Raw genomic sequence first — 13340 nt, forward strand, 5'->3', positions numbered from 1 at the left:
CCTCGCAGTTGGGAAATATGGGGTTTCCCTTGCTCAATGTAATTGTATCACAGCAGATATTATCGTTTGAGTGGCTAGAAAATTGAAATCATTGTGAAGCCGATTTTAAAATTATTTCCTCTGTATTCTTGATAGGGAAGAAATTCAGCCAGGCCTTTTTACATTAAAAAATGTTTAAACTTAATTCTGTTGACATTGCATGGATTTGAATCCTGCAGACTGTAGTGTATTAAAAACCGCTAAACGTGCTCTCAATGGCAATCCTTGGTGCCATCTGTGATAATACTAGGATTCTGACAAATATTTCCCACTCACCCTAGTACAAACTGCTCCCTGGAGATTAAATGGTGTACTCAGTAAAACAAATCCTTCAATCTTTGCTTCTTTACTGACCTTTTTATTGCAGTGAAGGAACTGCATTGCTCATTAAAATTGTACAAAGCTATTAATTACAAAACCCAATGCTATGTCACCATGAACGCAGAAGTTCACCATTCCAAATCTCTCCAGGATTGCTAGCTTCCATCCCTGTTTCTGTAAACCTTATCTACCTTGGATCATACTGCCTGTAACTTGCCTTCATAAATAAGCATTACCCAATTCCAGAAACCTCCTGTTAACTCACATATGCTTAGCATATTCCACCTCCCTGACTCAGACCCCTTTGACATCTTCCTCTACATTATCAACGTTTCTTAGTTGATTCTTGGCTAAACATATTCTGGAACTTCCAAGCCTTGCTCTGCTCCAATGAAAGCTTTTGTTCAAATTCAAAACGTTTCACATTTAATGGTTCCTTCTCTCAACTCCAGAGAGCCAGAGGACCATGAGGAGATACATGGAGTGCACTCTTGGACTCCTTAATTTGAGATGTCTGCTAAATTCTGAGGGCACCTCCAGGACTTCCCAGTGAAATCTGGATACTTTGTCCCTGTCTATTGCATATTCCACAACGTTTTCATCATGAGGATTTAAACCTTCCCTGTAGGACCCCAGCAGAAGTGAAGGAGACTGAGGAGGCAGGGACAGTGGAGGTGAATGTCAGCAGATGACGACCTTCTATGGGAGACCTTCAGTGAGCATATTCCCCAGGAATATGCCTGCTCATCTTGCAGGCAGGGTGTTATTAACTGGGATACTGATGATTTATAAGAGTCTCAACAACATGGATACCATGATGCAGGTATTCTTATTCCAATAGGGGGATCAACTTGAAGTGCAACTGGTTACCTATACTTGCATATCAGAGCCACGACCATGGTCTGCATTGATGTTGTGATGATTGGACCAGTTGATCCCAACATGTGCCAGCTAAAAGCGTACCAATTCCTTGCCTTGTTAATGAGCGTCTCTATAATAATAATAATAATAATAATAATAATAATAATAATATTTATTTATATAGCACTTTTCAACAAAACCAGTATTTGAACCAAAGTGCTTTACAAAGATTGATTAAATTAATTGAACAGATCAATGCAATAAATCCATACAAATCAAAAAAAGAGAAAAAAGAGAATAAGAAAAAAGACACAGAAACAGTACACTATGTACTATGAAGGAGGCATGAAGAGGCCATGTTTCTGAGTTGACCAAAGTCAGTAAGGAAAGACCTATCAACAGCACCTGGCTTTGTGAAAACTTATTTCAGTACCTAGAAGAGTAATTTATTGCAAACAGCAGGCCTCACTTAGACTTTGTTCCTATATTAGAAAGACTTATAAAACTAAACCATCTGGAAATGGGCTAGCTACGCAAGCACCTGGTACACACTCATCAGACCCTGCTACATTGGCCCAGTGCAGGCAAACTATATGATGTAACCCCTTCCAGTAAATGGAGCTTTTGCAGACCATAAGGTAGTGTATTCCCTCAGAAATCAGTGTGGACCCTCCCTTTGAAGGTGATCCAATAGGACATAGCTACAAATGCATAATTGGAGGCCCTATTATTGTTTGTTTGTTTGTTTTTGCGTATGTATGTGTGTGTAGAATAAGTACAATATGTATATCTATACACACACAAACACACACACACACACACACACATACTAGACTAAGTGGGACCCGTTGGGTCCCAGCTTCACACGGGAGGGCTGATCTCCCAACGCAATATTCCACCTCTCCACCAATTCCAATATACACACACACACTCACACACATACACCCACACACACACACACACACACACACACACACACACACACACACACACACACACACACACACCCACACACACACACACACACACACACACACACACACACACACACACACACACACACACACACACACACACACACACACACACACACACACACACACACACACACACACACTCACACTCACACTCACACACACACACACACACACACACACACACACACACACACACACTGGTGGAAAGGTGTCAGCCTTGATAACAATCAGCACGGAGCCACCACAAGGCTGCGTGCTCAGCCCCCTGCTGTACTCACTCTATACTCATGACTGTGTAGCCAGTCATAGTGCGAACTCCATCATCAAGTTCGCAGATGACACCACTGTTGTGGGACGTATCACTGATGGGGATGAGTCAGAGTATAGAAGAGAGATTGACTGACTGACTAAATGGTGCCAGCATAATAACCTGGCCCTCAACACCAGCAAAACCAAGGAATTGATTGTGAACTTTGGAAGAGGTAGGGTGGGGACCCACAGTCCTGTTTATATCAACGGGTCGATGGTGGAAAGGGTCAAGTGCTTCACATTCCTGGGCGTGCACATCTCTGAAGATCTCTCCTGGTTCGAGAACACTGATGCAATCATAAAGAAAGCACATCAGCGCCTCTACTTCCTGAGAAGATTACGGAGAGTCGGTATGTCAAGGAGGACTCTTTCTAACTTTTACAGTTGCACAGTAGAGAGCATGTTGACCGGTTGCATTGTGGCTTGGTTCAGCAAATTGAGCGCCCAGGAACGGAAAAGACTACATAAAGTAGTAAACACTGCCCAGTCCATCATCGGCTCTGACCTTCCTACCATCGAGGGGATCTATCGCAGTCGCTGCCTCAAAAAGGCTGGCAGCATCATCAAGGACCCACACCATCCTGGCCACACTCTCATCTCCCTGCTACCTTCAGGTAGAAGGTATAGGCGCCTGAAGACTGCAATGTCCAGGTTCAGAAACAGCTGCTTCCCCAGAGCCATCAGGCTATTGAACTCAACTCAAACAAAATTCTGAACATTAATAGCCCATTATCTGTTTATTTGCACTGTATCTGTTGTATTTATTCATGTGTGTATATATTTATACAATGGTATAAGGACACACTGATCTGTTCTGTATTCATGCCTTCTATATTCTGTTGTGCTGAAGCATAGTAAGAATTTCATTGTCCTATCTGGGACACATGACAATAAATTCTCTTGAATCTTACACACACACACACATACACTCACACACATTCACACACACACACACACACACACGCACGCACACACAAACACACACACACACACACACACACACACACACACACACACACACACACACACACACACACGCACACTCACACATACTGACTCACACACCATATATATGACATATATGACCTGTCTTGAATCTACTCACACGAATCTACTGAGCGCGGCCTCTCTACTGTGGGGCTTCCACAGTCAGCGGAGCTTCCGCAATCAGTGTGACCTCTGCACTTACCGGAAATTATGCAATCAACGCGACCTCTGCACTCATCGGAAATTACGCAATCAGCACAACTAAGCGGAAGTCAGGAAATGAGCGGGACTTTTGGACTAACCACTGTCGGACCTAATAAAGCATTTATTCCTTCCAAACACAGTCGGACCTAATGAAGCATTGCAGTTTCAAGCACAAGCAGGGCAGCATGCCAAACAACTCATGGCATTGTCATTTCATTTCCAATTAAGCATGGCAGGTTCAAGCACAGGCAGGGCAGCAGGCCAAACAACTCATGGCATTGTCATTAAGGGCTAACAAATCATTTATTGCAAGTACATTGCAGACTCGCAGTTCAGTTGATTCACAGCTTAGAATGACAGTCGTGGCCTTTCCCTCGCAATCTTGCAGAGTGACTGACTCACATCCAGTCATCCGGGGTTTTATAGTCCTGCCCCCCTCCCCGGAAGGGGAGTTACCTTCTTCGTGGTGATTGACAGGCGAGATCGTCAGCTGATCTCAAGGTTTTTTGAACACTCATAACTTTTTTCTTTTTTATTGATGGGAAAAATCCTCGGGGCTGGCTCAGCTGGGGTCGACTGTGAGTAAGATGGCCAAATATCACAGTGATACAGCGTTTTTTCTAAAATTAATATACAGCACAGACAGGAAGTGGTCAAGATGAGACTTTTCATTATATATATGTTTTCTTTATGTATATCTTTATATATATTTTCATTATGTATATATATACACACACACACACACACACATACACATGTATGTACATACATATATGTGTGTAAATGTGTATCTCTCCATTAAGAAAATAGTCTACACCTTTATAAGCGAGTTCGGTATTCTGAAAAACGCAAGGACTCTTGGGATTTGTCAAAGTCACTCGCAATAAACATTCTCACCAACTGTGCTACTGCATGAATACAGACCTGCGTTTCATCCGTAGTCAGGATCGAACCTGGGTCTCCGGCACTGCAAGCACTGTTAATTGGTATTGGCCAATCCCGTCATCTCCCAAGTGCCCCATCCCTGTCCCGGGGTGGCCGGAGATGTCCGTGGTGACCTTGGACTGACAGGATACCGGCTCATGCAGTGGTTGCCCAAGCTTACAGCCAGTGCGGGGAAGAAGCGCTAACTACATGCTCTGGACCGTTATCCCGTCAGTCCAGGGCTGTCGATTATCCCGGCGGGACAAGCAGAGTTGAGCTGGAGTTAGCGCTTCTTCTCCACGCTGGCTGGAAACCTGGGCCGCCACTGCTACGGTGCAGTGTCCTGTCAGTTCAGGGTCACCCCGGACATCTCCGGCCACCCCCGGACAGGGATGGGACACTCTGGAGGTCCAGTAGCAATGCAACAGCGCTTGCAGCGCCGGAGACCCAGGTTCGATCCTGACTACGGATGAAACGCAGCTCTGTATTCATGCAGCAGCACAGTTGCCGAGAAGGTTTATCATGACTGACCTATGACCTGGGCATGCGCAGTCGGAATACCAAACTCGCTTATTCCTACTACCAAAATGCATGACCACACTTTGCTACACTGTATTCCATCTGCCACTTCTTATCCCACTCTCCCAACCTTTCCAAGTCCTTCTGCAGAGTCCCTCTTTTCTCTACACTACCTGCCCCTTAACCTATCTTCGTATCGTCCGCAAACCTGGCCACAGAGCTTTCAATTCCCTCATCAAAATGATTGATATACATCGTGAAGAGTAGCAGCCCCAGCACCGACCACTGCGGAACACTGCTAGTCGCTGGCAGCCAGCCAGAAAAAGCTCCCTTTATTCTCACTCTTTGCCTTTTGCCATTCAGCTAACTTTCTCTGCATGCTAGCATCTTCCCTCTCATATGATGGATTTCCATCTTCTTTAGCAGCCTCTTGTGAGGCACCTTATCAACGGCCTTCTGAAAATTCAGGTAAACAAAATTCACTGACTCCATCTGTAATTACAGGGTCTCGACCCGAAACTAACCCTTAGCTCTCCAGAGTTGCCTCATCCGCTGGCTAACTGGTCCTATGATTTCGGCTCGATCTTGCAAAACCAAGACGGGACTATTTATCAGTGCAATACTCTCTCATTTTCTGAACTCCTCTCCCAATCTGGCAGCCTATGATTTCGGTACGGAAGTCAGGCAAGCGAAAAGTGTAAAATGTTTAACTTCAGATTCATGGACAGTTTCTTCCCAGCTGTTATCTAGCAAATGAACCATCCTATCACCTGGAGAGCAGTCCTGTTCTGCTATCCACCTCATTGTAAACCCGGACTATCTATAATCGGATTTTACTGGACATGATTTTGTGCTAAATGTTATTCCCTTTATCACGAATCTGTAGACTGTAGATGGCTCTATTGTAATCATGTATAGTCTTTGCAATGAATGGTTAGCAAGTTGAAATTTTGCAAACTTGGATCAAAGTCTCTGAAAGTTAGAAGATTGTAATATGATAGATCAAACATTGTAAGACATTTATTAGTTATGACATGGTAAAATGAGAGAATGTCTTCCTGCTGGTTGGTATGTTTAGAACTAGGTTGTATAGACTAAATATTGGAAACAGCCCTTTCATGAATGGAGTTAAGAAGTGCATAAAATGTGTTAATGATTTAGATCAATATAGTGCCGGCAAACAGAAGATAATTTGTTCATTTTAAATTTGGGTTTGAATTATATTTTTGTTAACTGCAAATATATTAAGAAGTAAAGGTCAACGGTGGACAGAAGACGTGAGGATGTAAATCAGCCACAATCTTTGTGAATGGTGGAACAGTAAAAAATGTCCCTATGGATAAGGACTAATTTGTGAGAGAGATAGTGCAAGAAAAGGAGATAGGAAAGTGGAAGTTCTAAAAAAACTATTCTGTGTGGTATGCCTATGCTTCTGAAACCATAACGTTGTATCAGGTAAGCATTAGAAAGGGAGAAAAATTAAGGCTTTGTTCTTCAAATAGATACATAAGAAAATGAGGTGTTATTAACATTTTGATACTCACCGAATGCTATAATATTTGTTAGATTGCAGCACTTTCTCCTCATTTTGTACTGCAGCAGAAAGGGTCTGGAGCAGGGTGGAGATTCTCTAATTACAGGTTTGGTATAGTTTTAAATGCTCTGGTTTGTCTGTAAGACAAGGTCTTTGAAGCAATCATGAGTCCAATCAGCATTTTTGCATGCAGAGCAAGTTGTTGATTATTTCAGTATGTTGGCCTTTAATGTTTCTGGCTTTTACCAGGATCCTGCCACAATTTTGGCTGAACATCTTTGAAACCCCCAGGGGGAAAATATGTAATTATCACCCTTGACTCATTAGATAAAGAATGCATAGTAAAATTGTAATTTTACTCTCCCTTGTTCCAAAGTGTGAAGAGGTTTGATTTCAAGTCGTAAATTGATTTATTCGTAGATCTTTGCTGCCCACAGAACTGCTGTGTGTGTCAGCAGTGCCAATGAGGAATGACCAAGCATGAAGAAGGATTTACTCCTCCCTTCTCTGTTTCTCAGAGAGCCTCTATAAAAAAAGAGTGTTTTTAATTAGGATATAATAAAAATAGACTGAGTGGAGCTGTTTTTTTTTTCAAACTAAAATTTGAATCTATTAAAATGATACACAGATAAACATTGGAGACATTTTTTTGGTTCTGTATGCTGTAAAATAAATTGCATTGCAGCTGTGGAAGGCAATTTTTAAAACTGCCATTCTTTGCTTTGCTGACTAGATGAATTTGTAATTCAAATGAAAGTAATGCATAACATGTTTTGATCTCATTTGCCATCTGTTGTACATTCTTATATAATTCAGGTTTGAATTATTTTGGTTTATTCTTTCAGTTGCTGTCCTACCATGCAACCTGTTCAAAAGTAGAGGTTGATCGGCTGAAGGTAAACTGTTTCCTTTGCACATCCCTTGAAATAACCCTACAACAAGTCCATCGTACCTCCATTGAACCTCTAATAATATCCTCCATTAAATCCGAGAAAATGCCCCTCTAAAATAAAACCTGTTATAATGAAGATATTAAATCAATACTTGAATGCATGCTATCAGTTGTTTTTTTTTCCACTCAATTGTGCTGAACTCTTGTTTAATAATAGATTATCTTGGGAACTTCATTCACAAGATGTTTTATATATCAACATGCGTGACTAGGTTTATAAATTAGTAAACAGGTTGTTGATTATAAATCTGGTAGCCCATGATTAAATGTAATGCATTCACTTGCTGACTCTCTGCTGCCACACATACCAGAGAGTGGTCAGTGTAGATTATTTATTAAAGTAATAAAAACCACTAACAGTGAAAAAAGCAAATGGATGAATTTAAGGCTTGCGTTTCCCTATTACACAAAGAGTTACTGCATATTACCTTCCTTGTGCATGATATTGCTATAATGCCGACTTTTTATGCTGCATAGTAAAATGTTAAGTATTGTGAGAAATAAATTACTCTAATCACAAAACTGATAAATTATTGCAATAATTTTATGTATAGCTATTTCTCATAAACAAGTTGTATATATTAAGAGCAAATGTTTAGTTATTGGCAATGTCATTTGTGTGAAATATACGTTCAAGAATCGAATAATGCCTTTTAATGATATCATCAATTATTTTGGGAGTATTAAGGACATCACTTTAAGCACCATTATTATGGTTACGAGAACTCTCAGCACACAAGATACTTTTATAAACCTGTCTCAGTAATCTTAAGCTATATCATGGCTTAATGTTGGAAAAGATGTTGAGTGACATGAAATACCATATCTACGTCCTTTTATGAACTTAACAGCTCAACATTAATGATGCGCACTTTGGAGATAAAATATCAATCAGAATTGAATTTTGAACAGATCTTTAAAGCATAATTTGCCTCTCTAAAAGTAGGCCATTTGGAAATCTAATGGAAATTTTTACTTCTTACTGTCAGTATTATGCCATTCAAAGTGAAGGAAGACTTGTGAGTTTCTAAATCAGTACAATATTCGGGGCTAAGTTTAAAATCCGACTGAGAGAATAATGGCAAGGGGTTAGAATATTAATGTTAGGTGATTATGGAAAGCACGACATGAATCCAGTCCATACTTTACATCTCTCCTAATTGTCTTCTATTGATTTCAATAGAAAGCATTGTCATCTGCTTTGGGCAAAGACAAAGTAAATCCTGGGAATGAGGATTTATTCTCCCAGCCCACCAATTTCCACGATGAGTTAGAGAAGGCTGGATGGGTGAACTTAAATTTGAATAAAGTACTGTGTGTAGATCTGATCACCCTATTACAGGAAGGATGTGGAGGCTTTGGAGAGGGTGCAGAAGAGGTTTACCAGAATGCTGCCTGGATTAGAGGATATTAGCTATAAGGGGAGGATGGAAAACCTTGAATTGTTTTCTCTGGCGTGTCAGAGGTTGAGGGGAGAACTGATAGAAGCAAGCTTATTAAACAATGACAGCCATAGATAAATAGGGTAGACAGTCAGAACCTTGTTCCCAGGGTGGGAATGTCAAATACTATATGGCATTATTTTAAGGTGAGAGAGGGAAACTTTAAAGAAGATGTGTGGGGCAAGTTTTTTTTACACTGATGGTAGAGATTTGCATGTTCTCCCTGTGCCTGCATTGATTTTTCATGTGTTCTCTGGTTTCCTCCCACATCCCGATGAATTGTAGGTAGGCCGCATGAAAATCGATGGGCACTTGTGAGAACATAGGCCACAGGAAACATATTGGGTATGGGATTGATAGGTTTGCTCTGAGAGCCAGCATAGACATTGCGCAAATGACCTCAGTCTAATTTGTTATAGGTAGTTTCTTCCCACTCTTTCCAGGATAAATCTTCCAGTTCCAAGAGTTCTTTCCCTAGCAAACTCTTCCAGTTTTATTGACCCTTGTAACCCTCTCCTTTCCCTGGCAATCTCTTCCATTCCAGTCAATCTTCCCCTACAATTCCTTTTGTTCTACAATTCATCTCTCACTGAAATGTTGCTCTGTTCCAGTCATCACTATTTCCTCATAATCCAAATCTACCCAGCATCTTTTTCCTTGCCTAGAATCTGAAACTGAGCAGCTTCCACACACACAGAACCACACATACAAATATTTGATTGTTAAGGCTGCATAAATATGCCCCTTCAAAGGCTGACAAGTTTAAATTCTATGCATGCCTTTGACATTGCTAAATGGTGTCACCTTCACATTAACAATGATAGGGAACACTAAAATGAGATTCCTCATTCTGACTTGTTTTGAACTGATGGAAAATAAATTAAATGCTTGTTTGTAAATTGCTCCAGAGCTGAATTCATATCCTGCCTTTTATAAAATAAATACGCTCTTTGTTAGATTAAACTTATCAATAGAATTCCCATTTCTCTTTACTACTGCTGGATGTGGTAAAATAAAACAAGACAAACTCTACTGCATTCTGTTCATAATTATACTTCCTTTCCAAAGATCCATCTTAAAATAGATGATCAATTGATCACTACTCATTCCATAACATTTCCTAAAATATTTTAATTGGTTATTGCTTTTACTGTCATAACTAATATAATCAAGTGTATTGATTGCATTGTGAAATAAACCCGTGCTAAAAAGATAAATCGAACTATGATCATAGTTTATGAACAAAGTATCTTTTCATCCATTTTATTCTGAACAGATACCAATGTTAATGAGAACATTTACTTAATGCACTCATGTCTTGATATCAACTGAATGGTGATAGGAGTGGCATGGTCCACTGTCACATAAGAAATTTAGCCCTTCCAGAAAGTTTTGATAAAATCCCTCATAATAACTAAAGTTAAAGTTTCCAAGTTATTGATGGAAACTTTTAGGGTAGATAGGGAAACGACTTCAACTGATTGAAGAAACAAGCCTTTCAGGAATGAAGTTAAGAAACACTTTCACATCAAGACAATAAGGGCAATCAAAATTTGGAGCTCACATCCTCAAAAGGCATTTGATATCTGGTTGATTTTTAAATCTAAATCTCTGATGATTTTTTGTCAGCAGAGTGTTAAGAATATGGCATAAAGATGGTTAAACATAATTATTTTGCAGATCAGTTTTGACCTAATGGCATAGTGGAACAGTTTCAAGAGACTAAATATCCTTCTCCTGCTTGCACTTTCCACAATGCCTTTAGACGACTAATACCTTCATATCTGTAGGTCATCTGGCTCTTGTGACAGAAATATTAAGCTTAATTGGTTAGTTTTTTGAAATTCACCAGTGCAATAAGTCATCAGCCAAGTTGGCAGTGGGAATCCTTCATCCTCAGGCATTTTTACCTTAAGTTTGCTTTCATGTCTAATGCATCAACAAGCTTAGGTTACTGCAGGAGAACCATGGCAACTTTCTGGGAATCTTAGTTTAGTTTAGTTTAGTTTCATGTGTACTGAGCTACAGTGAAAAGCTTTTGCCTACACCTGGCAAAAATACATTTTTTATCGTGGTTGTATACATGCTACACATTAATGGGTTCGAAGGATAATATTTCTGATAGACAATAGACAATAAGATGCAGGAGTAAGCCATTCAGCCCTTCGAGCCAGCACCGCCATTTACTATGATCTTGGCTGATCATCCACAATCAGCACCCCGTTCCTGCCTTCTCCCCATATCCCTTGACTCCGCTATCTTTAAGAGCTCTGTTTAACTCTCTCTTGAAAGCATCCAGAGAATTGGCCTCCACTTCCTTCTGAGGTGGAGAATTCCACAGACTCACAACTCTCTGGGTGAAAATGTTTTTCCTCATCCCTGTTCTAAATGCCTACCACTTATTCTTAAACTGTGGCCCTGGTTCTGGACTCCCCCAACATCGGGAAAATGGACTCCCCCAACATCGGGAAAATGGACTCCCCCAACATCGGGAACACTCTGTAGGATCCAAAAGAAAAATAAGTTTTACAATGGTGATGCTTTTCAAAATCCCTTGTAACTTGTGACCATTTAGAATAGACAAAGACCAAGAGGAGGTTTGAAATGAGTTTACCTGATCATTCTGCAACTTGTACTCAGCAGCAAAACTGCATCTAAGTGCAACTGCTAAAAATGTCCGATACATGCACTACCTTTTTGTTGTTATCTCTCCTGTTCTTTCTCTGTTTCTGTCCTTTGTGCTCCTTCCCTCTCTGCAACTCTTTGTGGCTTTCTTTCTCCAAACATTACCTTCTCTGCTCACTTGTTGCTTCCCATTCTGTCTGTTATGCCTTCTATAAAGTACCTTGTGCATATGCTAATTTTAACATCACTCCCACCCAACTACCCACTTGAAGTTAAAATCCCACTCATTCCCTTATGGTTTATGCATGCTGGCCAATAACTATCATATAAGTAGAGAAATGCAGTTCCCCATGTGATGTTTTTGAACAAAATGCCACCAATATGATATTGTAAATCTTTCCTGAAACTAAAACATTAAAATTTTTAATATTTTGTTATTAATGTAGTGAGTATGGTATCATCATACGTCATGTCAAAATGTGTTAAACTGTTTACACATCTGCTCTTTCCAATGTTCATACATTAACTCCTTTAACAATGACTTTCTCATTCACAACACACCCATTTCCCCAATCACCAAAAATGATTTAGTGCCCTTTGTGCTTCTTCAAATGTTTTCAATGTCTCTTTTTTGCACTGCATAGTTCCTGCTTTAGCTTTTAATAAGAATAATCTGCGTTAAACATGTTCATTAGCAGTGTAGAGAGACCACCAGCAGGTGAAAGATATTATGTCACATGAATTCTATCTTCACACCACCAACTACTTTCCAAAATGGCCAGGAGGAAGTGAACTTACACTTGATCAGAGATACTCCATCAGCAATCAGCAGAGACTCTTAAACCCCTGTTCCACGGTACAAGTTTATTCCACGAGTTGTCCCGAGTTTGCCCTGATTCGAACTCGGAGATTTACCGTAATGGCCACTCGTCGGTACTCAGGGCTCTCGTGGACATTTTTCATCATGTTGAAAAATCTTCACGAGTCTTCCCTGTGCTTACCTGCTGTTAGTGAGTCTTCCCGTGTACCTGCCGCTAGCGCTAAGAGACGTCCCCGAGCTCCGACATACCCGCTACGTTCATTCTCCGTGCTTACCACGAGTTTGATTTTTTTTTAACTCGGGAGAGCTCTTGGAATGAACTCGTACCGTGGGACAGGGCTTTTACTCATGTGTAAAACAGACTTGTTTTTCTTTGCAAATGTAAGTAAGGGATGTGATGTTTGCTGGAGTTCCTCACTTTTTCTGAGATCCTCCCTGCCTCCCTCCATTCCTTTGGAGATGTTCACTCCCATCCAGAGCCCCATGCAATTCCCTGAACCCTATTGCTCACTGAAGATCTGCGTTTTCCATACACTCCGCTGATCTCCCTAGCTCTGGGCTATCCCATGACTCCTGTTACTCATCTGAATCCCATCACTTACCCAGGCTCCATGCAATCGTCCAAGCCCCCTTATTTCCTAAACTCCATCACTCCATTATTCAGACCCAGTAATCCTGCGAACCCTATACACTCCCTAAAGCTCATAACTCATCCTAACTCCATGTGATTCTCCACATCCATCGATCTCCAAAGTCCGGAACCACTTACTCACTTGCCACAAGGAGATTAATTCAAAGTGTCCTGGGAATAGTATAAATGTCCTTC

At 40.6% G+C, this 13340-nt stretch overlaps 1 protein-coding gene across 1 annotated transcript in view; it reads left to right on the forward strand.

The window, feature by feature from the left end:
• The window catches only part of pde11al (phosphodiesterase 11a, like), a 264935-nt gene that overhangs the window by 144918 nt on the left and 106677 nt on the right, over positions 1 to 13340 (forward strand). The window contains exon 10 of the mRNA XM_055659453.1: positions 7521 to 7571. Within this exon, the coding sequence (XP_055515428.1) occupies positions 7521 to 7571 (51 nt within the window). The remainder of the gene's footprint in view (positions 1 to 7520; positions 7572 to 13340) is intronic.

This window comes from Leucoraja erinacea, chromosome 2 (genome assembly GCF_028641065.1).
Source record: "Leucoraja erinacea ecotype New England chromosome 2, Leri_hhj_1, whole genome shotgun sequence".
NCBI lineage: Eukaryota > Metazoa > Chordata > Chondrichthyes > Rajiformes > Rajidae > Leucoraja > Leucoraja erinaceus.